The following is a 28000-nucleotide window of genomic DNA, read 5'->3' as shown; positions in this document are numbered from 1 at the left end:
AACTGACGTCACTGACTTTCAAATTTTACTTGCCGCGGTTTGTTGTCGTCTTAATGTGACTGCGGAGCGGAGGACTTCCAGCAGTTTGTTACAGGTATCGGATATGTTTCGTTGTTTTTATTAGTATTTGGCTCCTTGGTTGAACTTTTGTGTGGTTTTATGGTGTTAGCTTTCTAAAGGTACGTTCCCAACTACTGGTCTGTTGTTTTCATTTTTTTGTATGGAGCAGATCTACGTATGGGGTGTTTAAAGTTTCTGAGTGTTTATAGGCTTACATTGTTTCACGATTCTCCGAACTTCTTTAAAAAAAAACTAAAAAAAAAACTGTTCTTGTTAATCTCGAGAATTTGGAGGAAGCAGGTTTGAAAATGTTATGTTACAGCTTGCATATCGAACATGAAATAAAAAAATAAATAACTGTCGCTATTGAAAGTAATGGCAACTCAAGAAGAGCATTGCTATCAAAGCAGCGGCTTAATACCGGACTTCTCTACCAATCTTTTTTCTTTCAGTTATTATTAAAACCTTTCCTTTCAAACTGCATTTACGGTTCAGGTTAAAAAAGTTAAATTGAACTTTGTATACAGTACACTTAAAATGTTAACCTTTCCGTTTTGCAATAGAAAAAAGCCATTAACATGAAATTTACAGGCCTTAAATTGAAACATTTCAGTTTTGTTCAACTGTACAGGTGCAGTCGGTGGCTGTCGTGTCATTTTCTATTCCACTTAATCCAGACCAGGGCTGTGGGGATTGCTGGAGCCGATCCCGGCTAGCATAGGGCACAAGGCAGGAACAAGCCCTGGATGGGATGCTAGTCCATTTCAGGAAACACACACACCCCAGGGCCAATTTAGTATCACCAATTCAACTAACCTGAATGACTGTGGGAGGAAATCTGGGCATCCAGAGGAAACCCATGCGGACACAGGGAGTACATGCAAACTCCCAGCAGGGAGGACCCCAGACGTTAACCCTGGTCTTCGTACTGCAAGACAGCAGCGCTACCACTGCACCACCGTACTGCCCATTGGCACGTGTGTGATCTTTGTCATTATGTTTACATTCTGCAGAAAATGTTTTTTAAAAACCCAGTCCTCAAGTAGATAGATTCTGTGATGATATGGTGTCACTATTAATGGCAAAGCATTTCACCGTTCTTATATCTCAGTCCACGTGAGTTATGTTAAAGAAGATGTGCAGATTAAAAATGGAAATAAGGAAGCCTTCATTTCATCATCTTTATGTCTATGAAGCACAACTTGTTTGTTCTTTAAGCACAGCTTTGTTTTTTTGTGTCAAGTTCCTGTCATTTTTGTTCAGTACCATGAAAGTCCAACTTCCATGCCTTCCCAGAACAGTTGACAGAAAAACAGTTTAAAATGAATGAAATGTATACATAGCAAACTTTACCTGACAGAATCTTTACCTGAGTACCAGTGGGGTGGAGTGAGAAAAGCAACTGTGCAGATGGCTGAACTCATAAATGATCCTGTTTGCTTTTCTAAGGCAGCAAGTGTGTATTTCCTAAACTGAAAGCAGCTGGGTGCCGGTAATGTTGGGTGCCACTTTTACCACCCTCTGCAGTGCTTTGCGACCTTGAGGTGCGCAGGTGCCATTCCATGATGCTATGCTGCCAGTGAGGTAGGACTCCACTGTCACCTGTCGAAGTTCGTGGGAACTGTCCTCAGACATCTTAGAAATGCTGGTGAACCTTTTTGATAAGACACAGAATATACTGTAACCACTGCCTTTTATCAGTTATGGTTGCTTGAAGAAATTTTGAAGCTGTTCACACTTTCAGGCCACAGACTTCAAATCTGGCACATAGTCTGTCTTCCCATAAGTCAGGTTTTTGACATATGACTTGTAGCCTTGAAGGGCAGCCTGGGTTCAGTGTGATTGGCAACAAATGGTAAAATTTCACCATATAAAAACTAGATGAGACCATTCATTCCCTCAAAGCTAGTTTGTTTAGCTAATAGTAAAGCTGTCTGCAAAATCTCATTTAGGTACTTCTTAAAAGGTGTCAAGGTTTCTGCTTCAACTACATACTTCAGTAGTTTGTTCCAGATTCCCACAACTCTTTGAATAAAAAAGTGCTTCCTGGCTTCAGTCTTAAATGCACTTCCTCCTGAGTTCTATTGGTGTTTTAGAGTAGTGGTCCCCAACCTTTTTGACAGCAAGGACCACTTTACTAAAAGCAAATTTTTCCAGGGAATTGGGGGGGGGGGGGTTCTGTTGTCAGAGGATTCAGTGCAGGTTCATAGGGCAGTTTTATACACTATTTACATTACATTTCTATTACAGTAATCCCTCCTCCATCACGGGGGTTGCGTTCCAGAGCCACCCGCGAAATAAGAAAATCCGCGAAGTAGAAACCATATGTTTATATGGTTATTTTTATATTGTCATGCTTGGGTCACAGATTTGCGCAGAAACACAGGAGGTTGTAGAGAGACAGGAACGTTATTCAAACACTGCAAACAAACATTTGTCTCTTTTTCAAAAGTTTAAACTGTGCTCCATGACAAGACAGAGATGACAGTTCCGTCTCACAATTAAAAGAATGCAAACATATCTTCCTCTTCAAAGGAGTGCCCGTCAGGAGCATATAAAGTCACAGAGATAGAGAAAAGCAAACAAATCAATAGGGCTGTTTGGCTTAAGTATGCGAAGCACCGTGGCACAAAGCTGTTGAAGGCGGCAGCTCACACCCCCTCCGTCAGGAGCAGGGAGAGAGAGAGATAGAGAGAGACAGAGTTTGTTTTTCAAGCAAAAATCAATACGTGCCCTTCGAGCTTTTAAGTATGCGAAGCACCGTGCAGCATGTCGCTTCACTAAGCAGCTGCACAGAAGGTAGCAACGTGAAGATAATCTTTCAGCATTTTTAGACGAGCGTCCGTATCGTCTAGGTGTGCGAACAGCCCCCCTGCTCACACCCCCTACGTCAGGATCAGAGAAAGTCAGCGCAAGAGAGACAGAGAAAAGTAATTTGGGTAGCTTCTCAGCCATCTGCCAATAGCGTCCCCTGTATGAAATCAACTGGGCAAACCAACTGAGGAAGCATGTACCAGAAATTAAAAGACCTATTGTCCGCAGAAATCTGCGAACCAGTAAAAAATCCGCGATATATATTTAAATATGCTTACATATAAAATCTGCGATAGAGTGAAGCCACGAAAGGCGAAGCACGATATAGCGAGGGATTACTGTATTAAGTTATTAAGCAGTTTGCTTACCCGATATTTTTCTTCTTTTTTTGCATATAACAAAGACACATGCATTGCATTTGTCATTCCAACAGATTACACATAACAAACATTAACACTTATCATTTTTTCGTTTCTGTAGGAGGGTGACAATGAGTTAAATTCCAATGGATGTTTTTCAAATGTTGACAAGCAATAAGCAAAAGGTATCACTGAAAACCACAGAAAACAAAAACAGCAAAAAAAAACAGTACGAGGAAAGCTCAAAGAAAGAATTTTTTTTTTTTTTTTTTTTTTTACAATGTTTCTGTTTGGGGATCGTTGTGCAAATGTGCACAACTGAGCTGTGACCACAGATCTAACTGCTCTGCGGATGATTCATTCAGGCATTTCAAGGTCACTTCGTTGTAATGAAAGTGTTTGCTGAATGTACTTTGTAGTAACGAGATTTCTATAGACTCGTGAGTCTCCGTTGCCAGCAGTTCTTGAGGTTAATTGAGGTTTTTTGGCGCATGTGTAACACTACAGGTATGCACTTTTTACATTAAGCTCTATCTTTTGAGTGTTGACACAGTTCTGAAGCATAGTTCAGTTTTTATTTTATTTTTTTTTCCTTTTTTATGTGCCATCTTTAACCTGTTTACTAACTATACTAGAATCAATGTCATTAGCATAAATTTATAAAAGGTAATAGACACAGGACAGACCCCTGAGGGACACTGATGACCTCATTCTCCTCTTATCTGTACTTTTCATCTCCTGGTGGTGAACCATCTTTAGATTCAGTCTTTTAGGTTACCTCTGGCGCCGGCTGCTTCTATCTTCAAAAGTAATCTTTGGTTACTAAGTCAAAGGGTTTTTGAAAGTCTAAGTAAATTATGCTCTGTGCTTTGTTTTTATCAACTACAGTAATCCCTCACTATATCGCGCTTCGCCTTTCGCGGCTTCACTCCATCGCGGATTTTATATGTAAGCATATTTAAATATATATCGCAGATTTTTCGCTGCTTCGCGGGTTTCTGCGGACAATGGGTCTTTTAATTTCTGGTACATGCTTCCTCAGTTGGTTTGCCCAGTTGATTTCATACAAGGGACGCTATTGGCAGATGGCTGAGAAGCTACCCAGCTTACTTTTCTCTCTCTCTCTTGCCCTGACTTTCTCTGATCCTGACATAGGGGGATTGAGCAGGGGGGCTGTTCGCACACCTAGACGATACGGACGCTCGTCTAAAAATGCTGAAAGATTATCTTCACGTTGCTATCTTTTGTGCAGCTGCTTCCTGAAACGACATGCTGCACTGTGCTTCGCATACTTAAAAGCTCGAAGGGCACATATTGATTTTTGCTTGAAAAACAAACTCTGTCTCTCTCTCTCTCTTTGTCTGCTCCTGACGGAGGGGGTGTGAGCTGCCGCCTTCAACAGCTTTGTGCCGCGGTGCTTCGCATACTTAAAAGGCAAACAGCCCTATTGATTTGTTTGCTTTTGTCTCTCTCTATCTCTGTGACATGATCTGCTCCTGACATGCACTCCTTTGAAGAGGAAGATATGTTTGCATTCTTTTAATTGTGAGACAGAACTGTCATCTCTGTCTTGTCATGGAGCACAGTTTAAACTTTTGAAAAAGAGACAAATGTTTGTTTGCAGTGTTTGAATAACGTTCCTGTCTCTCTACAACCTCCTGTGTTTCTGTGCAAATCTGTGACCCAAGCATGACAATATAAAAATAACCATATAAACATATGGTTTCTACTTCGCGGATTTTCTTATTTCGCGGGTGGCTCTGGAACGCAACCCCCACGATGGAGGTGGGATTACTGTATTCCAGTTGTCTGTTTAAAAAAAAAAAAAAAATCTAAAAGATTTTTTTAGCAGCATCTTCTTCTCATAAACTTGTACCAGCTCTAATTTAGTACATTATTTTCATCTAGGTAACACTTGTCATGGTGGAATGGTAGTTAGCATGCTTGCCTTTCAAGTAAGAGATTCAGGAACAATTGATGCCCATTACATTAAACTATTTTAATATTTAATCAGGATTTTTCACTTACTACTTTTGACTTTGCTCAGACTGTCCCAGGGGCTGTCATATTGTCTCCAGAGTTAATTTTTGCTGGGTTCTTTACACTAAAGGAAAAAAGTAATTGTTTTGTACAAAATAAGGTGTCCTATACTAGCAGTACTTGGTAAATGAGCCAGTTTAAATGTAACAAAGTTTGGTAATATGTAATTTGTAATTACTTTTTATGCTTCCACCTTTTCTCTTTCTCTCTCAAGCAACCCTGTGTAACTTTCCGTGTGTTAATTTAAAACACAAAAATATAATATGATGTTACAGTATAAACTGATAAAATGCAGGTCTAATAAGAGTAATGGATCTTTACCATGGAAATTAAAGGATAATTTGAACTGGAAGACACTAGCATCTGTAATAAATTTTATTGATATTAGAATTTTCAGCATTAGTTTATAATCATAATGAATATTGTTTTTTCTTCTTTTAGTTTGTTTTGGTCAGTACATCACACTGATGTTATTTAGACATTTTTCTAAATTTTGGTACGCTATATTTTACCAATCTGAAGTAAAAGCATCTAATTTGGAACGCCCCTGTAGGCATTTGCAACTCTATAGTGACATTATAGTTGAGCGTGAACAATTAAATTGATAAAAATTTTTCACTTACCGATATGCTGCAACGCAAGTCCTATGCTGCAGAATTTAATTCCAGGTCGTTGCTTTCGCGAAAGAAAACGGCAATCGTGCAGCTGGACGCAACTTTGAAATAGATGACAAACAAGTGAGAAATTGGCAGAAAGATGAGGAAGCTTTGTACGCGCTTCTGCCACGTAGGCGTGCAAGGGAAGCAAAACGGCCAAACTTGGAGAAGCGACTTAAAGAATGGATTCTCGCGCAGTGTGAGAACAATCGGATAATTTCAACAATAGCCATCAAAATGAAGGCATGAGGATTGGTGACTGAAATGTTTTTAGATAGGCTGCCCCATGTTAAGCAAGCCGCACCCTATACGCAGGTTTGTAAAATTAATGTATAAGCGCCTATCGTTGGGGAAATACGGTAATGTTTTACTTCACAGAGCTTAATTCATAAAGCCTAACCTTTCTCTGAGTCTTGCAATTTGTTAGGTTCCTATGTTGAATGTAGTGGTAACGGTGTTGTCGTGTGTACAGACTTCAGTAAATTTATAACTGCATGTGCAACATGTTGTATCTCTCCTCACTCCTGTTTACATGTCAGTGGTGAATTGTGTTACTGCTTGTATTAGATTTAATCTTTACCATGTAACTGAAGCAAAAAGAAAAAGATGTAGCTAGTAACTAAAGCTGATGACACCCCACAACTGGAAGCTGCGTAATGTACGTCAGACTTGCTAACTGCAGTTCCTGATCTTATTGCTGGATCATATCAGTTTACATTATTGAATATCAATAGTCATGTCAAATGTAGTGACTGAATGCTGGACTTGTAGTGCTGTCCTGCTCACTGCTTTTTGTTAAGGCCAATAACATGCTGCATAGAAGGTTAACGTGTATGCTCAGTTAATTTTTTCTTTTTCCATTCTGTCATGGTAAGTAAAACATGAGACTTTGCGCAGATGAGCTTCTCTTCCGTTTGTGATGTCCAAGACACTCGTGTTCCTTATCGTTGTTGCATTATTTACATATTACTTCTGAATTAGCATTCATTGGTTGTCCGCTGTTATGCATACAGAGTCTGATTCAACAACTAAAGACAAAGTCTAACCTGTTTGACGGGTGAGTCTCTGGATATGTCACTTTACATGACTGACTTCACGGGCATGTGCTGACTCCCTCTGACTTTAAGATTATCTCAATGAAGTCTACGACTGAAAATTCCTGGAAAAGTAGCATAATGTACCATAGCTTTTATATGCAATACAGTATGATATGGCTGCTTTAAAAACTAATGGATGGATTGTTAAAAGGCTAGTCTAGCTTGCTGTTACTGTGCTGATAGTTTTAAAATATTGGGTTCTATATCTGTGAAATTTCTTAATTAGGTTGTATGCTGTTTAGTTGTTCTTTGTTGTTTATAAGTTTTGAATATTATTGTGAAACTTATATATTGAATTTGACTGTAATTGAATTTATTTTTATACTCATTGTTTTAATTTAGAATTTGTTTAATTTCCTCATTACTTGTATTCACAAATACTGTAAGTGTCCGAAAAGAGCTGCACTAACATTGTACTTTCATATTTCTTACAAGAATTTCTGTAGTAGAATCCATATACTAAAATAGGATTATGTAGTATTCAACAGATGAATGTATTAATGACGATGCACTGTTAAAGTTTTTTGCTCATTGATGATCTATTGATTAGTGCTAAATTTGTTGTTAGGATTGAAAAAGGCATGTTATCATCCAAAGTTCCAGTTTCCCGCACCTTGAAAGAGAAATTATCCAGAATGGCTCCTGAAAATGGTAAGCAATGTTTAGCATTTTTTTCCCTGCCTTTCCAGCTGAGACTTCAAAATAGAGTTCAATAACTTTTCAAATCAAATTTTATTTGAACTGGAAATTGTAGTGAAATGCTTCATGACAGAAGTTCAAGGAACATAGGAATACACTTACAAATAAAAACATCTGGCTAGAATAAGAGAGCTGCTGTTGTCGATCACAGCCTTTTAAGTAGTAGTAAGATAGTCAGATCTGCTCAGTTGTACTGCAGGTTTTCATTTAAAGGCACTGTTATTTACATTGAGGAGATACAGCTTGCATCATATGTCTTGTTATGTTAATTGCAAGCACTTGTTTTTTTGTATATTTAGCACTGTCCAGATTGCAGTCTTACCAGTTTTGCTTTTCTTTGATGCATGTTTTTTGATGGTGCTTTTTAAAATTAAAATATAAACATCTCTAATAAGAAATTTAAACAAGCTGTCATCTACTGTTTTAGGTCCTGCCAGAGGAGGGAATAAAGAGGAACATATTAATGGCAAAATTTCAGCAGTTGGCCCAAAACGTCCAACATATTCAACACAGGTTTCAAGTGCTTATCACAGGTTAGTATCGGATTTTATGTTAATATTGAAGCATAAAGTGAACCTGAAATACAGTATTGACCTAATAATGTGTATGTACTGAAAAAAGGTTGAAGTCATTATAGAAAATCAAGTATAAAACATTTAAGGAAAACCCCTTCTTATAATAGCTAATTCAACTCAAGTGCCTTCCCATGGGCTCACCACCTATGGGAGGGGCCAAGGAGGTCGGGTGCAGTGTGAGTTGGGTGGTGGCCGAAGGCAGGGACCTTGGCGGTCCGATCCTCGGCTACAGAAGCTGGCTCTTGGGACGTGGAATGTCACCTCTCTGAAGGGGAAGGAGCCTGAGCTAGTGTGCGAAGTTGAGAGGTTCCGGCTAGATGTAGTCGGACTCACCTCGACGCACAGCTTGGACTCTGGAACCAATCTCCTTGAGAGGGGCTGGACTCTGTACCACTCTGGAGTTGCCCCCGGTGAGAGGCGCCGAGCGGGTGTGGGTATACTTATTGTCCCCCGACTTGGAGCCTGTACATTGGGGTTTACCCCGGTGGACGAGAGGGTAGCCTCCCTTCGCCTTCGGGTGGGGGGACGGGTCCTAACTGTTGTTTGTGCGTATGCACCGAACAGCAGTTCGGAGTACCCACCCTTTTTGGAGTCCCTGGAGGGGGTGCTAGAGGGCATACCTTCTGGGGACTCCCTCGTTCTGCTGGGAGACTTCAATGCTCACGTGGGCAATGACAGTGAGACCTGGAAGGGCGTGATTGGGAGGAATGGCCCCCCCGATCTGAACCCGAGCGGTGTTTTGTTATTGGACTTTTGTGCTCGTCACGGATTGTCCATAACGAACACCATGTTCAAGCATAGGGGTGTTCATATGTGCACTTGGCACCAGGACACCCTAGGCCTGAGTTCGATGATCGACTTTGTGGTCGTGTCGTCGGACTTGCGGCCACATGTCTTGGACACTCAGGTGAAGAGAGGGGCGGAGCTGTCAACTGATCACCACCTGGTGGTGAGTTGGCTTCGATGGTGGGGGAGGATGCCGGTCAGGCGTGGTAGGCCCAAACGTGTTGTGAGGGTCTGCTGGGAACGTCTGGCAGAGCCCCCTGTCAGAAGTAGCTTCAACTCCCACCTCCGGCAGAACTTCGACCACCTCCCGAGGGAGGTGGGGGACATTGAGTCCGAATGGGCCATGTTCCGTGCCTCTATTGTTGAGGCAGCTGACCGGAGCTGTGGCCGTAAGGTGGTCGGTGCCTGTCGTGGCGGCAATCCCCGAACCCGTTGGTGGACACCGGCGGTGAAGGATGCCGTCAAGCTGAAGAAGGAGTCCTACAGGACCCTTTTGTCCTGTGGGACCCTGGAAGCAGCTGATAGGTACCGGCAGGCCAAGCGGAATGCGGCTTTGGTGGTTGCTGAGGCAAAAACTCGGGCGTGGGAGGAGTTTGGGGAGGCCATGGAGAACGACTTTCGGACTGCTTCGAGGAGATTCTGGTCCACCATCCGGCGTCTCAGGAAGGGGAAGCAGTGCAGTGTCAACACTGTATATGGTGGGGATGGTGCGCTGCTGACCTCGACTTGGGACGTTGTGGGTCGGTGGGGGGAGTACTTCGAAGACCTCCTCAATCCCATTAACATGCCTTCCAATGAGGAAGCAGAGCCTGGGGACTCAGAGGTGGGCTCCCCCATCTCTGGGACTGAGGTCACCGAGGTGGTCAAAAAACTCCTTGGTGGCAGGGCCCCAGGGGTGGATGAGATACGCCCGGAGTTCCTCAAGGCTCTGGATGTTGTAGGACTGTCTTGGTTGACACGCCTCTGCAACATCGCATGGACATCAGGGACAGTGCCTCTGGATTGGCAGACCGGGGTGGTGGTCCCCCTCTTTAAGAAGGGGGATCGGAGGGTGTGTTCCAACTACAGAGGGATCACACTCCTCAGCCTCCCTGGAAAAGTCTATTCAGGGGTCCTGGAGAGGAGGGTCCGTCGGATAGTCGAGCCTCGGATTCAGGAGGAACAGTGTGGTTTTCGTCCTGGTCGCGGAACAGTGGACCAGCTCTGTACCCTTAGCAGGGTCCTGGAGGGTGCATGGGAGTTTGCCCAACCAGTCTACATGTGTTTTGTGGACTTGGAAAAGGCATTCGACCGTGTCCCTCGGGGAATCCTGTGGGGGGTACTCCGAGAGTATGGGGTACCGGCCCCCCGGATAAGGGCTGTTCGGTCCCTGTACGATCGGTGCCAGAGCTTGGTCCGCATTGCCGGCAGTAAGTCGAACCCGTTTCCAGTGAGAGTTGGACTCCGCCAGGGCTGTCCTTTGTCACCGATTCTGTTCATAACTTTTATTGACAGAATTTCTAGGCGCCGCCAGGGCGTTGAGGGGGTCCGGTTTGGTGGGCTCAGGATTGGGTCACTGCTTTTTGCAGATAATGTTGTCCTGTTTGCTTCATCAGGCCGTGATCTTCAGCTCTCTCTGGATCGGTTCGCAGCCGAGTGTGAAGCGGCTGGGATGAGAATCAGCACCTCCAAATCCGAAACCATGGTCCTCAGCCGGAAAAGGGTGGAGTGCCCTCTCAGGGTTGGTAGCGAGATCCTGCCACAAGTGGAGGAGTTCAAGTATCTCGGGGTCTTGTTCACGAGTGAGGGAAGAATTGAGCGTGAGATCGACAGGCGGATCGGTGCGGCATCCGCAGTAATGCGGGCGCTGCATCGGTCTGTCGTGGTGAAAAAGGAGCTGAGCCGCAAGGCGAAGCTCTCAATTTACCAGTCGATCTATGTTCCTACCCTCACCTATGGTCATGAGCTATGGGTAGTGACCGAAAGAACGAGATCGCGAATACAAGCGGCTGAAATGAGTTTCTTCCGCAGGGTGTCTGGGCTTTCCCTTAAAGATAGGGTGAGAAGCTCAGTCATCCGGGAGGGGCTCAGAGTAGAGCCGCTGCTCCTCCGCATCGAGAGGAGTCAGATGAGGTGGCTCGGGCATCTGATCAGGATGCCTCCTGGACGCCTCCCTGGTGAGGTGTTCCGGGCACGTCTAACCGGGAGGAGGCCCCGGGGAAGACCCAGGACACGCTGGAGGGACTATGTCTCTCGACTGGCCTGGGAACGCCTTGGGATTCTCCCGGAAGAGCTAGAAGAAGTGGCCGGGGAGAGGGAAGTCTGGGCATTTCTGCTCAAGCTGCTGCCCCCGCGACCCGACCTCGGATAAGCGGGAGACAATGGATGGATGGATGGAACTCAAGTGCTCCTGCATTTCATCTGCAGATGTGTATTGTTGTTAGTAAATTTCTATGTGGCCTATACATATGAGAATTTCTTATGTCAACTCCTAGGCACATCCTTAGACTATATGTTTTAAATGCTTTTCTGATTTTCAGAGTGTAATATGAAGTGATATGTCAGAAATGAAGAAGTAATTAATATTTTGTCATCATTACTATTTTAATCTTTTCTTATGACTTTGTTATGGTAAATTACAAGAGCTCTGGAGGAAATGTCCCCATTAATGATGAGTGAACCCCACGGAGTTCTAAATCGCGGAAGTGTTCTGAAACTTTGCAAAACTTGGAGAAAGTACTGTGGTGAACTGGTGGTGGGAACTGCGAACCCGTCCTGTCTAGCACAGAGGGAGCGCTTTGTGATGTGAGCTCCTTCCATCAGCCATGCAGAGCCTGTCTCTGACCACTGTGAGCATTGCATTTTAACTAGTGACATCAACTGATCTCTCACTGCAACCTTTCTCTGTTAGCTTAACAGTACCCGCCTTGACCACAGTGACCACAGTCCCTGGTAACTTTAGACAATCTTTCCATATACCAGCTCCCACCTTCTCTGGGCAGCATCACCACTACAACAGCCATCCATTTTATCCAACTTTTCAGATATCCAAAGTAGCATCTGTGTACATAATCTCGGTTAATCAGGGTTCTGCTGTATATTCAAATTGGTTTTGTTTAAACCTCTGTGCATTTGTATTGCTTTCATACTCAATAATAAACATTTTTTGTATCTCTTTTTATACTCATTGACTAGTTAGTGGGCTACTATTGTACATCACAGTATTTACCCCATTTAAATTGGTGGGTGGGCTTCCCAGTAATTTCAGTAATCACTTTCTGTAATGTTAAATAAAATAATTTAATCCCCCCAAGTAGGGTCAGAATCTCTAGTTTACCTGTTTGTTTCAGATACTTATGGAAATGAGTTAAAAGCCATTATTTGTAAACTCCAACGAACATTTCCATCATTTCGATTTCCTCCCTTTTTAGTTTATTTTCCGTCAACCAGGAAATTGCATTTTTTTTTTATTTTTGGGAATATAGTAAGATCTTGTTTGATACACAGAGCTGAACAAAAGGACATGACTATTTATTTTGCTGCTTTCCTTTAACTTTAATTTTGTTTGTATTTTTGCTTTCTATTTTTGACAAATTGTCAGTATTGATAAAATTTAAGGAGTTAAATCTAAATTAAAATGAGAAAAGTAAAGAAAATTCAAAAATATGAAAAAAGTATGTATGGATTTTTTTAAATCTCATTGTTTTCTGAATACAGAATAACAGAAGGAAAAAAAAAATTACATTGATTGTCAGTCAGTCACTTTCCAACCCGCTATATCCTAACACAGGGTCACGGGGGGTCTGCTGGAGCCAATCCCAGCCAACACAAGGTGCAAGGCAGGAACAAATCCCGGGCAGGCCGCCAGTCCATCGCAGGACACACACACACACCAAGCACACATTAGGGACAATTTACGATCGCCAGTGCACCTAACCTGTGTGTGTTTGGACTGTGGGAGGAAACCCACGCAGACACGGGGAGAACATGCAAACTCCACGCAGGGAGGGACCCGGGAAGCAAACCCAGGCTTCCTTACTGCGAGGCAGCAGTGCTACCACTGTGCCACCGTGCTGCCCTACATCAATTGTGTTCTTGTCATTTACTTTTTCTTGGTTTAAAATTACAAGCATAAGTGATATAGTATTGGAGATAAACTAGTTTGTAATTGAAAAGGTGTTTTTAGTTTCAATTTTTTATTTATGACCATAACACACTTAATAACAAAAGGGTTCTATTATCGTATTAAATTATTGCACTCTGAACATTCTGTTTACAACAAATATTGTATGCTCTTTTGCAGGAGAAAACTGGGAAATCCCATCAAAGAGTAAGTCATTTATGTACCTTGATCACTGTTTAGGTATGTGTTTGTACGGGCAGTTTGGCTGATGTTTGTTAGGCTAAAGTCACACTGATAATACTGGAACCATTGTCAGATAATTTTGGTTTATGATCTGTTGTTTAAGGAATGACTATAAAGAAGTGCCACTACTTAGCAGCAGTTTTCGTGTATTCTGTCGCCTTCAAATATGGTTCTTGCAGTATCAGAGACTTCATCATGGTGTAGGAGAATATTTCCTAAGTCATCACATCATCTTTATCAGTATACAGTAATCCCTCCTCCATCGCGGGGGTTGCGTTCCAGATCCACCCGCGAAATAAGAAAATCCGCGAAGTAGAAACCATATGTTTATATGGTTATTTTTATATTGTCATGCTTGGGTCACAGATTTGCGCAGAAACACAGGAGGTTGTAGAGAGACAGGAACATTATTCAAATACTGCAAACAAACATTTGTCTCTTTTTTAAAAGTTTAAACTGTGCTCCATGACAAGACAGAGATGACAGTTCCGTCTCACAATTAAAAGAATGCAAACATATCTTCCTCTTCAAAGGAGTGCGCGTCAGGAGCAGTGACTGTCAGAGAGATAGAGAAAAGCAAACAAATCAATAGGGCTGTTTGGCTTTTAAGTATGCGAAGCACCGCGGCACAAAGCTGTTGAAGGCGGCAGCTCACACCCCCTCCGTCAGGAGCAGAGAAAGAGAGAGAGAGAGATAGATAGATAGAGACAGAGACAGAGTTTGTTTTTCAATCAAAAATCAATATGTGCCCTTCGAGCTTTTAAGTATGCGAAGCACCGTGCAGCATATCGCTTCAGGAAGCAGCTGCACAGAAGGTAGCAACGTGAAGATAATCTTTAAGCATTTTTAGACGAGCGTCCGTATCGTCTAGGTGTACAAACAGCCCCCCTGCTCAATCCCCCTACGTCAGGATCAGAGAAAGTCAGCGCAAGAGAGAGAGAGAGAAAAGTAAGTTGGGTAGCTTCTCAGCCATCTGCCAATAGCGTCTCTTGTATGAAATCAACTGGGCAAACCAACTGAGGAAGCATGTACCAGAAATTAAAAGACCCATTGTCCGCAGAAATCCGCGAACCAGCAAAAAATCTGCGATATATATTTAAATATGTTTACATATAAAATCCGCGATGGAGTGAAGCCGCGAAAGGCGAAGCGCGATATAGCGAGGGATTACTGTATGTTTAGATTTGCCTTGTGCAGTCAGGCTCATTCCTTGGTCCTCCTGTCAGCGTAAACTATTGATGCTCCAATCAATTGGCCAGTGATCTAAATCAGCAGATTTTGCACTACAAAAAACTCAATTGGTGATCGGCCAATCACAAAAAAGGATTTTTTTCAGCGTCTCCTTTTTTTAAGCTTTGCGGTAATTTAATTGTAGCACACCTTTACGCAAGATATTACATGTCCTTTTTTTTGTTGTTGTGAACTTGAAAGAAACTGGAGTAAGAAACCTTTCTATTTTGTCATTTAATTATAACAAACACTGTCTGAGTTTGGGCAGTGAGTGAACGTGTGTTAAGTACAACAGCTTATATTTTCAATTAGAAAAAGTAGAGATAAAGAAGAATTTGAAGTTGCTGCATAGTAAACAATATATTTGTTAGCCTGACAACAAAATTTATCTGTTGTGCTTAACAAGTTTATAAGTAAATCAGTCTTCCTATCTTATTGATAAAAATTAACGTATGAAAAATTTGTGGATTTGTACTGTGTTTATTATTTGCTTGCGTGTGTCATACAGTATGTTATTTGGTAAGGACTAAGTACTGCAGATATAATTACATCTAAAGAGTTAGGAATGTCTAGCTGGTACACTGTTGTTTAAAAATATTGATAAAACTGTAAAAATAGAAAATGTACCACTGCTTTTCCTGATGTTAAAATATACAATTAACTTTTAAAAATGATTAAAACCTATAAGTGCATGTATATTTAATTTCAATCAGCGTTTAACTGCCTATCTTAATGAATTGAATAAATATGTGAGAATATATATATATTTGTTAGAGAAATATCTGAAACAATTCAAAAAAGTAGTTTTCACTAAGTGCATTACAGATGAAATGAAACAATATGACAGTATGTAATTATGAGAAGCATTTTATTTTGTTTAATACCATATGTATTAGGGATGCATATTTACTGTGCATTTTTTATTAAAGTGTGTATTTTAATGAAATGATATTTAGTATATTATGGTCACTGATCAATAAGCCCAAAGAATTTCAATTTGTTAATAAAAATAAGGTAATGTGTAGTCTATAGTTTAATTAGCAACTTAATAATTTAATGTAGAACATAAAGCTTCTATGTGTTTGGTTATGCAGGAGTTTCTTGTACAATTTTTTTTAAAGGGATAAAGGAAAAAATGTATTGGAATTGGCTATTAAATCAGTAATATGAAATTGGTCATCTGTATTGGCCCTAAAAAACCCTGATCAGAGCATCTGTAGTGTAAACTATGTTGGACCTTTTACATTTTCAAGACTAAACTCTTGTTCTGCACTTAAACATGGTGACACTTGCCTTCTTGTTAACCAAAAGTTGTGTACATGTACAAGGTGTTGTATTCTTTTTTCTTTTCTTTTCTTACAAACCACCCTTAAACCCAGGTAGCTGTTCTGTAGCACTATGTTACATATGCAACACAAACATATTAAAAGTGAAATTCTGTGTAGTAGAGTTCTGTCATCTTGAGAGTCTAGTCGCTTCCTTTTGCACAATTCAGCAGTGCTTAGCACTTAGATAGCTTTATTTGTCCCCAAATGTAAATTTGGCTTTCCATGCCAATTGTTAGAATATTTGCAGTGTTGCTACAGTTCCATTTTTAACTTGTAATTATTTAAATCTCACTTACAGGCTACTTTAGAAAGTAAGCAGTGTATTATTTATTAAATATATAAAGATAAGTTTACTGTCAACCTCATTGCTTTTTTTTATGTCAATGGACTTCCTAAAAATGGAGTCTACGATATTTTCTTTGAATAATATTTAAACCACTTAAAATCCATGCTGATATAATGCCCATTGTTTCTTCTGGTTACACATTTCGATGGATGGATGAATGGTTACACTTTTTTTAGACAGAGCTGTAGTACTAGGGTGTTGTACCGTGTTAGCCATTATGAATGTAGAGAAAAGCCAAGCAAAATGACACCATTTATTGGCTAACTAAAAAGATTACAATATGCAAGCTTTCGAGGCAACTCAGGTCCCTTCTTCAGGCAAGATCATCTTGCCTGAAGAAGGGACCTGAGTTGCCTCGAAAGCTTGCATATTGTAATCTTTTTAGTTAGCCAATAAAAAGTGTCATTTTGCTTGGCTTTTCTCTATAGACAGAGCTGGTAATTTGTTTTTTTCTCCCCAGATCCATAGCTGAAGTAGAGCTTCTAAGACTCAAGGCAGAAAATCAAAAGCTAAATAATGATCTTTCTGAGGCAAAGGTAAAGCAAGTTGTTAAAGCAAAATTATTTTTACCAGTTATTATATTTAATACAACTACTGTATGTGTTTTTTTTTCCCACTAGGAAAATATTAGTCAATTATCAGACAGAAATTCCCATCTTGTGTGTGATATTGAAAAGCTTCAGATGGATCTTGAAACCAGCATGATCTTTTTGGGAAAAAGTAATATAGACCCAGGTAAGCATTATTTCAAATTGGTGATATGTGTAGTTTATGACATCTCTTGGTAAGCCATTTTCTTCAATCACTTTTGTGTTTTAAAAAATAAAAGCATTCTGTAATTTTGTTTGTTTTGCTGAATTTATTGGTGATATTACTCCAAAGCAGAGCAATAAATGTAATTTTAGTTTAACTGTGTTTTGTAAAAATGGGCAGTTAAATATTTATACTTAGACCTAATAAACCTGTATATTAAAACATTCAAAGCACTGAATCTGCAAATCGGTGAACAATTTTATAATTGAAGACAAATTTTCTTGTACGTGTACAGTAGAATTTGTATTACAATTCATTGACTGTTTATACATTGTGACCATTGTAGCCTACCAAACAGAGTAATGCCCAAAAACACTTTTGCTTAAATAAAGCGTTTTTATTTAGCCCCAACATCTTCTTCACAGGAATAATGCCAAAAAAAAAATACATCAAGCACAATTCTTCTTCCTCCAACAATAGGAATTGCTTCTATTTTGTTGCCTTAGTCATCCAAAGCACTTCCTGGCCGTGAGTAAACCAGGGAAGTTCTCCCACAGCAGCGCCCTCTGGTGGTCCCCAAAGATCCCTACAGGGTTGCGTTTCTGGACTCCATTTGCCATGCAACCCGGCAGGTGTCCTAATCGGGTTTAGCCCCAAAGCACACTGCCACCATCTGTGTGGGAGAAGGACCATTCTCCTGGTTTTTCCATTATGGCCACTGAATCACAAATTTAATGTACAATTAACACAAAGGAATTAAAAAAAATAATGGCATAGTTTAAACTTAAACAATGACCTTAAACTGGAAACTGAATGCCTTGCTAAAGGCAAGTTGAAAAGAAGGCAATTAGAAAACATGACCAATTTATTAATTGTCAAATTGGCATAGCATATGAGACACAGACGTGTCAAGGTAAAAAACAATTGATCAAACCACGGTTGACTTTGTATTTTTTTCAATTAAGCAGTGTATTCAAATACATTAAAACTTGTATTAAAACAATTGTTCATTACCATCAAAAATGTGATGATTATACTCTACACAACTGTTTTTGATCTGGTATGCCATAGAAATAACAATGTAGTGCCCCTGGGTCAGACTTGAGAGAGACACACTCCTTAGGTGGTCAAGACTTGTGTGAGGAGGACAGGAGAAAGTGACATAAAAGCAGCTCTGTGACTGCTGTTTTCCAGACACGGCACTTAGAGAGCACTTTAGCAACCAGGAGACGTGTCAGGGTCCATCTGCCAGGGTGCTTGTTGGCAAGTGACTCTCACTGAGCCGAGGGACAGTGGGCATATGAGTTACCTCTGACCCCTGGTCTGTGGAGTGAGGCAGAAAGAGGACCTCCTTAATGAGCAGGCAAAGGAAGCAGCTGGAAATTGTGTCCAAAGTACTCACAAAGTACTGTGCCTGCAAACTGCATTCTCCGAGCTGCTTTTTTTTGACCCCCCATCCCCACCCGGCCCCTGTCAGTCAGTTTAGCACATGTATAGCTTTACAGCTTTTGTGGCTGGTAAAATCATGGTGTGCCTTGGGATCTTTTGAGTTTCAAAAAGTCTGCCACCTCTGAAAACTGGTTGGTAAGCACTCCTTTACCTACACCTTTGCTCCTGGCATGCTGCTGTCTCACTTAAAAACGAACACTGTGCATTACTTGGATGGTTAAGTTGCCTTGTTTGCATAAAGTAGCAAGGATACTGCAAACTTGAATGATGGGTAGGGATAATCATTACAGTTCGATTTTATAGAATTTTGTCATATTAGGGCAGTCACCACTGTAAACTTGCTAGCAAACTGGCAAGTTAAATACAGAGGTACTAGAGCTTTATTTTGGTTTTAGTGCCACTCTCAGATAACTTATTTATTACTTATATGATATGACACTGACTCGATCTTCTTACTAAAATATGAAGTGAAAAAAAGAGGGTGTAATTTTTACCTTCGCAGCTTTTCTCTAGCATTGCATCAGGACTGCCATAAACCCCTTTTCCTCCCCCTCCCCTGCATCTATGTCAGTATGAATAAGTAAATAAAAAAAAAAAAAAACGAACACCAGTGCTGTGTATTGACATGTGGCGTATTGTTGTGAACCGCATAATACAAAATATTAAACCTTTAAATGAAAATTTTATTTCATAAAATTTTTTAAAGATAGTATATAAATATGGAACTGGATGTGTATGTAATTCTTTAAGTGCACACTTATTTGTAATATTTCGTAATATAAAAAAAAAAGTCTTAGTCGCTTACCTCGTTGATAGCCCTGGATGCAACAATATACAGTGTGTGTATATATATATATATATATATATATATATATATATATATATACATATATATATATATATATATATATATATATATATATATATATATATATAATATTTTAGCAAATTAAACAGGCCATATTTATCACAAAAATTAACCTGTTACCTTTCCCAGGCCTAATATATACTGTAAGTTTGTGATAAGGTTTGCATATTTCTAGGTAGAAATCCAATGTATCATATATTATAAAGTAGTCTTTTATTCCTGAGTTTTCAACACCTATTTGGGTATTATCTTCAGAGGAAAATGATTAGACATACATGAATCAAAAACAATATATTCAAATAATAAAAAATACTTCAAGACTAACACCCTCTAAACTGCACTTTACTCATCCACCCCCTTCCTCATTTGCTGTATATTGCCTTTGATGTATGTTTCACAATAGATATAAAACAGTTTATTTATTTTCATGTAGTCGGCAACTGAATCTATTTTGTGAATTTAGCAATATTTAAACCTGAAAACAGTAATCTAGTTAATACCCCCTTAAAAATTAGTTTTTACAGGAAAGACTCTGGAATCTGTAAAAGACCATGAAGAAACTAGAAAAAAGACAATGGTAAGCAAATATTTTATTAATTATTAGTGTTTATAAATTCCAGCTACTGAGTGAAAGGAATGGTGTTTTTATTTAATTATTTATTTATTTTAATTATCATGTGCCGCCTTTATTAGCTCTGCTACCTATTCATGATCTTAATTCATTACTTTTATCTTTGACTCTCATTAGTAAATTCTTGTCTGTCCTGTTTTTCTTCATTGCTGTTTCCCCATCATTCCTGTCTGTGGAAAATCTAGGCTAGAGATTTCTACACATTTTGTTAGGCTGTAACAACAAGCTTTATTCCAGAAACTCAAAATAACAGCATCACTCATTTTTCATAAGTTACATTTAACTCCTCATTATTGATGCCCCATGGGGATTGTCTCTCGTCCTTTCTGTTTTCCTTGTACATTTAATATTCATGGTACCTTTAATTCGCATGTTATGATTTTGTCCTACTTTTTATTCCTATTTCTCAACTGTATGTTATTTGCTTTCAATGACTCAAAAGTGTAATTTTCCCCTATCACAATATAGCTTTGATTTATTATGCTCAAAATAATTTAGGTTGACCTCTTTTTCAAAGAAGGTTTAATACTAAGAACCATACCAGCTTATGTTATTGGTTTCTAAGTTAAAATACAATTAACTGGTTAATTCCAGAGTTTAGCAAATGTCAGTCTATAATGTCATTCATTTGAAGCTATCAGTAGTTTGCATTTTAAAGCATATTTTAAAACATAGCTTACATATGAAAGAGCAGCTCATTCAATTAGGATTTTGCTAGGTACTTATATGGCTTATAGTTAGTAGACCTGGTGTTTTAACAATTGTATCAAAGACATTTGGGTAACTTAAATTAAATTGGCTAACTACTTAAAGTTTGCATAATTAAATTATAATTAAGTTGATGTATTATTTATTGTTTGTTAATTTATTTAATACATAATTTAGCTAAATTACCTAAATTTAGGTAACTTATATTTCGGTAACTTAAATTTAATTATATAAATTGGGAGGTACTGGTTGTGGGCAGAATATATGATGATGGGATATTTCTCTCACCATGGAGACACAGGGAGTTGGGGGCAAATTATAAGTGATGTTGAAAACAAGTTGGTCCAAATCTGTTAATTATTTTGGACAACAAATATGCAAAGGATTGTACTTTAAGGTATAGAAGTCCTCAGAATGAACTTGTCGGAATGTGCCATTTGAAATGTTGGACTGCAGTGACACAGTAGCAATTTATTATAGTTATGACTTGTGTTAAAATTTGCACTGCATCTAAATTGTAATTTATTGCCTCGTTTTTTTCTGTTACCAAAATGGACAATGCAATAATTATTTGGTAAAACGGTAAGCACAATTTCTGCATTTTGCTCACATAGAGCAGGCTTAGCACATTGTCTAATTTAGTATACCTGTTTTTGTGTATTTTTATTAGCTACATGTAGTAATAAAGTTCTCAAAAGACAGCCACAGGTTTAGCCAAGAAAAATAAGCTTCACTGTAGCTCTGGCCTAGTGTGCTATGAAAACACATATGACAAAATTTCTGACTTTCAAAAAGTCTGTCATTTCTTTTAAGTATAGTTTATTGCAAGCTTGTCACAATTAATGGTGTTCTAGTGCATACAAACGTGATGCATGCTACTGTTAATTAAATTATTTTGTGTTATTGTATATACAGGTGGAATCCCGTTATAACAATACTCACAGGACCAAAAATATTTCGTTATAACGAATAAGGGGAAAATATATATAGTATTGTGACCGATACTGCCGGTGATTCCCCATGTCTAACGGCAACGGCGCAAGGACAGCTCTGTAGCTGCTGTGCTGCATCTGGTAAACAGTAAACCAAGGAAGGGCAAAGCAATTGGTTGTCCTCTGCAGGATCAAGGTCACCACGTACCGTGCTTGTGGCACAATGTTTTAACATTTAATACCAGACTTTGATCTACTCTTCCTCACACTCTCCTGATCTGTCTTCTCCAGATCGTGTCTGCCACAGTGTTGATTCCGAGCCACTGGTGTTCTTCTAATCTGAAGATGGGAGCTAAAAGCAGGACAATCGCCCGTGCTGCGGCTTCCAACGGCTCCTATTCTGATTGAAGCCTTGAAACTATCCCTTTCTTCTCTATACAGTGATAAAGTACCTGTATTTTGCTTGGAAACCTGGGCTCCACTTCCTGTCTCTTGTGCAACTCTGTGACCCAAGCTTGTCAATACCTGTATAAAAGACCCCTCATAGACCCAGTGATCATCAAAGGTGACTGTGTGCAGATGGTGCAGACCTATAAATATCTGGGAGTGCAGCTGGATGATAAATTAGACTGGACTGCCAATACTGATGCGCTGTGCAAGAAAGGACAGAGCCGGTTATACTACCTTAGAAGGCTGGCGTCCTTCAACATCTGCAATAAGATGCTGCAGATGTTCTATCAGACAGTTGTGGCGAGCGCCCTCTTCTACGCAGTGGTGTGCTGGGGAGGCAGCATTAAGAGGAAAGACGCCTCACGTCTGGACAAACTGGTGAGGAAGGCAAGCTCCATTGTTGGCATGGAGCTGGACAGTTTAACATCTGTGGCAGAGTGAAGGGCGCTCAGCAGGCTCCTATCAATTATGGAGAATCCACTGCATCCACTAAATAGTATCATCTCCAGACAGAAGAGCAGCTTCAGCGACAGACTGCTGTCACTGTCCTGCTCCACTGACAGATTGAGGAGATCGTTCCTCCCCCAAACTATGCGACTCTTTAATTCCATCCGGGGGGGTAAACATTAACATTTAACATTATACATAGTTATTGTCTGTTTTTCACCTGCATTATTATCATTCTTTAATTTAATATTATTTATTGTATCAGTATGCTGCTGCTGAAGAATGTGAATTTCCCATTGGGATTAATAAAGTTTATCTATCTAATCTATCTAAACAGCATTTCTTAAACTGCAAAAGAATTTTATTTGAAAAGGAGACGTTAGATGTAACTTTTTTTTCCATAGAAATACAGGTATGAAAATTCAGAATGAAAACACATTAGGTATAACTTTTTTTATTAGTAATATAGGTACGACTACAGAATGAAAATGAGACATTAGATGCGGAAAGTGTAGGATCGCCATTAAATTTTTTGCATCGCATTATTTTCTTTGGCGGCCATTTTTGGTCAAAAAAACACTCGTTATACTGAGATTTACATTTCGTTAAAAAATGAGATTAGTTTAATATGTGGTTCTATGAACATTTGTCTGGCCTACAAAAAGAATTTGTTATTCTGAAAATTTTGTTACTTCTGTATTTGCTATAACAGGATTTAACCTGTATTTGTAATGGGTAGTATCTTGTGGGAAACATCCATCCATCCATTTTCCAACCCGCTGAATCCGAACACAGGGTCACGGGGGTCTGCTGGAGCCAATCCCAGCCAACACAGGGCACGAGGCAGGAACCAATCCCGGGCAGGGTGCCAACCCACCGCAGGACACACACAAACACACCCACACACCAAGCACACACTAGGGCCAATTTAGAATCGCCAATGCACCTAACCTGTATGTCTTATGTACTTCTTTATTTAAAATGAGATTTTATTGTATTAATTAATGTTAAATCACATTCTTTAAATGAAACCTTTGTGTTTCCTGTCTATTGTATGTAGTATTATGATCATGGCAATACATGTTACCAAAGTATTGCAACTGCATACCAAAAAAAGGCAATGCATATTGGCAAGGAATTTAATACAACAAAACTCTAGTTTTCACACTATTCTGTTCTTTTGGAAAGAAAAAAAATGTACAGTAAGGTTTTGTCCCACCCCATCTATATATGGTACATCCTTTCTAGTTTTGTGTGTAAACATTTTCTCCATACATTCAAATTTGTAAAGCAATGCAATCCGTACCTACCTTAACTCAAAACCTCCAACTTAAGAAAATCTAAGCAGTCTCTATAAACACATTTGTCACCTGACAACAAATGGTACAGTTCATAACTTCTGCCCCTTCACCAATGGCAATACTGGACCACTTTAGAGTGGATTATGACCATAAGATGTATATTATCAGAATAGAGGTTGAAATCGATGTACCTAGAGAAACCTCACTGACACTGCATAATGTGAAAAGCTCCACATTGATAAAGCTGGAGACAACCCAAAATGGCAGAATCAGTGAGGCAAAAGTGACTAATTTCTAGTCCTATTAACATCTGATTAATTAAATAGTATAAAATCTCAAAAATAGTGTCTCGAAGTAGTACTGCTCCTTATAATGATATGGAGTGCATGTAGACTTGTCACGGTCTCTAATAAGCATACAAAACAGGTACCTGCTATGTGCAGGATAAGACAAGAGAGGTTATGCTTATGCGTATAATGCACTGACAATGAGTTATTTGAAATGCATTTTTAGTACCCATAGTATAAAAATGACATAGCAGTGTTGGAGAAACTCTGAAGAAGAACTATTAGAATAAATAACAGCTGATGGAGTTGAATAGTTTTTAGTTTAAAAAAAAAAAAAGAAATCTCAAAGAATAAGTATTACATATTACGAAAGGAGTAATTTAAGTTTGATGCCAGTGGTTACTTTTAAATAAGTTCTTCAACAAGAACACAGAGAAACAAGTGGAAGTTTTTATTTAAAATTAAATGTTTAGTAAATGTCAATGTTTCCTAAGACTGAGCAAATTACAAATGTGCATATGTACTCTGTACATGAGACAATAATGCCTCTTTAAACCTATAAGTCATAGTCTTGGATTTCATTTATTTAACTTAATTTGACTATACAAATGACCACTAGGATCATTTTAGCCTAGTGAATTGTAACATCAGGAGCAAATGTATCGATTTATGTGTGTCTGCTTAATCTTCTCTTGCAGTAAAAGTTATTTCCTAGTTGAAAGTAAAGTTTGGTTTAATCATTATTTAATTATGACTTATAGGTTTATTTGTATACAACTGCCGTATTTTATTTATGAGCCATAAGAGTTAGTAAAATCATTTGAATTATCTTATGTCACATTCACCTTCATATTAGGAAAGCTTAATGACACTACTTATGGAAAGTGGAATTTTGCTAACCTAGTTGGAAGTTTTTTGTGTGTGTGTGTGGATTAAAATGTGTGAGCTTCATAGCTATATAGCTATAGTAATGTACAAGGTTCTAGCGCTTGAGTATTGCAAGTATGAAAGAAATTTATTTGCAGCTTATTCTTATTATATTTACAGTACGTATTTGTAAGTATAAAGGCTATAGTATTAACATGTGTAAAACCATTCAAAAGGAAATTTGCCTTTTTACAAAAGCTAAACAAATAAGAAAATAAATACACTGATACATTTATAACATCCATCCATCCATCCATTTTCCAACCCGCTGAATCCGAACACAGGGTCACGGGTGTCTGCTGGAGCCAATCCCAGCCAGCACAGGACGCAAGGCAGGAAGCAAACCCCAGGTAGGGTGCACACACACACACACACACACCAAGCACACACTAGGGACAATTTAGAATCGCCAATGCACCTAACCTGCATGTCTTTGGACAGTGGGAGGAAACACACGCAGACACAAGGAGTACATGCAAACTCCACGCAGGGAGGACCTGGGGAGCGAACCCGGGTCTCCTTAATGCGGGGCAGCAGCGCTACCCACTGTGCTACCTGACCTAAATGTACTATTTTACAATTCCAAAGAATTACCATGTTCCGAGATTAAATGCAAAGTCGTTAACATTTATATTGAGCACCTGAATAGCTTTTATATTGCCTCACAGTTTAACAACAAAGTAAAAATAATGAGGGTATTACTACTATGATTTTAAGTTCAGAAATTAATAAAACAAAATTTTGAGGCCTTCATAGATCATGCTTCTTACTGTGTATGTAATCCACAGCAAAGAACATTTTGTTTGAGTTTTAAAGTTTCTGCCGTCCTGGAATTTTTCAAAGGTGTAATTCTTTCTTGTTTTTAGAGCACAGTTAAAGACTTGAAACAAGAGCTGGAGAATTTCATCAGGAGTGCTGTAGAACATAGAAAACAGCTACAGGTAGGCAACGTGATGGCAGAGCTGTCTTTAGACCCCCTACCCCTTACTCATTAGGCTTTATGCTGTATAACTTTATATTTAAAATGTGTTCTCCATTATTAAATGCATCACTCAACAAATCTACTTTCAAAGGTGAAATCTAGTTTTTGCTAATATCAATAGGACTGTAGCATGTTTGTATCATGTGAACATTAAGATTACTAATGTATCAGTACTTGATTTTTTTTTTAATTGATCAAGCATGCACAAAATAGTTGTGATTCAGTGTGCATTGTTTTTACTTGTTAACAGTCTTTTTGTTATTCATATTACATGGGGCAGGGGGAGTATTTGACAAAAATAGCTGTGGTTAAGTTCCAAACAGCTTTTTGTTGGTGTTTTTTAATGTTGGGGGCGTTGTACATCCTGTCCCTTATGGTCTAGTTGTTCACAGGTTTTGCGGACAGCAAGCTGAATAACTTCCTATACTTTATACTTGTTTTCCATTTATTAACTTTTGGTTTTACTCCTCTATGAGGTGTAAGTACCTTAATTACATTACCTCAATTTGCTTTGTTATTTTACCATTTACTTTATGATTTTTTGGGGTTTTTGTATTTTGTTTCAACTGTTTTTGCAAATATCTAGAACAGCCTGTTTTCTGTGTAAAGAAAGTGAAAAATGCTCTAAATTTATATAAAATTGTTTGTAAATTATATTAAAGAGATGGAATTCAGTCTGTGTTTTAAATTATGCAAATATGCAAGTGTAAATCACTAATGGCAGACAATAAGTAAAGTTTTTCTGTGAAGAGTAATTAGTGAAATGATTAAGCATTTCTTTTACTGCTACGCTGATGATGTTTGTACCAGCACTTTCTAACCATATTTGAACCACTGAATTTTGTTCTTGATTAATGAAAACATTTTTAGGAATTGCCTTTGCTCTCATATGTTGTGTACTTTTCCAAGAATTCCACCTTTAACAGTGCAATACAAATGTCTTGGTAGTCCCTTTTAATCAGGGGTACATGTCAAGAAACCTATAAAATACAACTATAGTCCTATTCCATTATGAGTAGCTGGGTTATTTAGGCTTTGTAGATTGAATTGCTTTTTTGTTGCTGTTTACTAGATAATAGTAAACAGTGCATCATGAAAGGGCACAAAGTAAAAATTAATATTCAGAAATGTTGCGTTGAATATCCACAATAACGATGGATAATAATGGTTTATCATTTTAATCCATCATTCTGCTCTATACAGGAATTTGAGTCTAAACACAGATTACTACAAGAAGAACGAAAGCGCTGTGTTCAAGAGCAAGCAGCCTTTGAAAAAGACTTGCAGTGTATGCAGAGAGAGCTTGAAAAAGCCAAAGAGCTCTTGGAAATGTAATATAATGTTTCATAATCTGAAAGCACACAAACAAAAAACTGTACTTTGCAAACACTTTTCCTTTTCTGCTAATTTGTATGTTTATGACTGAAGGTTGTTGTTGTTGTAAATCTTTATAAAACTTTACTCTGTATTTAATCCTTTACATATTTTATATTTGTACAGACATTAAGTAACTATTTAAATTCATCAGCTTCAGATGTTTATATTTTTAATAACATCTTGGTTGCAACACATTTTTGTGTTCATGAGTTCCTGTTCTTTAATATGTTAGCGGATCATGGCAGGGTATAATATATTTCACCAAGGGAGAACACCCAAACCCCTGCTTTGATGATCACCATTGATTCACCAAGGAGGACAACCATGGGTCAAGAAGACGCTTAAATGTGATAAAAGGGAGTTGCAACATTAAAAAGACTGTAAAACATTGGCTTATTAAGTGTAAACCAAGATGAGACACCACAGGAATTGAAACATTTGATTTTTCTTGTTAATTTTGTAATTTCTTGTTTGTTAAGATTTGACTTCCTCTTAATAAAAATATTTTTTGAAAAGGTAATATATTTCTGCTGCTGTTGTCTAAGTGAGCAGT

At 38.8% G+C, this 28000-nt stretch overlaps 1 protein-coding gene across 4 annotated transcripts; it reads left to right on the top strand.

Moving 5' to 3' along the window:
• The first annotated feature begins 4 nt into the window (after positions 1 to 4).
• LOC114666345 (uncharacterized) lies at positions 5 to 27992 on the top strand. 4 transcript variants are annotated; one of them, XM_028821163.2, is made up of 9 exons: positions 5 to 94; positions 7595 to 7677; positions 8153 to 8258; positions 13369 to 13395; positions 16796 to 16871; positions 16956 to 17070; positions 19921 to 19982; positions 25955 to 26029; positions 27274 to 27986. In XM_028821163.2, the coding sequence occupies exons 2-9, from the start codon at positions 7608 to 7610 to the stop codon at positions 27403 to 27405; spliced, it is 663 nt and encodes a 220-aa protein (XP_028676996.1). In that variant the 5' UTR covers positions 5 to 94; positions 7595 to 7607; the 3' UTR covers positions 27406 to 27986. The 4 variants fall into 4 exon arrangements, with proteins under 4 accessions (XP_028676996.1, XP_051775817.1, XP_051775818.1 ...); XM_051919857.1 differs by lacking the exon at positions 5 to 94 and adding an exon at positions 118 to 179; XM_028821162.2 differs by lacking the exon at positions 5 to 94 and adding an exon at positions 6794 to 7106 and having other exon boundaries at positions 27274 to 27992.
• The last annotated feature ends 8 nt before the right edge of the window (positions 27993 to 28000 follow it).

This window comes from Erpetoichthys calabaricus, chromosome 16 (genome assembly GCF_900747795.2).
Source record: "Erpetoichthys calabaricus chromosome 16, fErpCal1.3, whole genome shotgun sequence".
Taxonomy (NCBI): Eukaryota; Metazoa; Chordata; class Cladistia; order Polypteriformes; family Polypteridae; genus Erpetoichthys; species Erpetoichthys calabaricus.
Note: the sequence above shows the minus strand (reverse complement) of the source record. Positions and strands in the feature narration are given on the sequence as shown.

Excerpts from the sequence above, each read along its gene's own strand:
- LOC114666345 (XM_028821162.2), top strand. The coding sequence starts at position 7,066 with ATGAAGTCTACGACTGAAAATTCCTGGAAAAGTAGCATAAT. Across the intron at positions 8,259-13,368 it reads GTTTCAAGTGCTTATCACAG|GAGAAAACTGGGAAATCCCA; the intron begins GTTAGTATCGGA and ends GCTCTTTTGCAG. Across the intron at positions 17,071-19,920 it reads AAAAAGTAATATAGACCCAG|TTTTTACAGGAAAGACTCTG; the intron begins GTAAGCATTATT and ends CTTAAAAATTAG.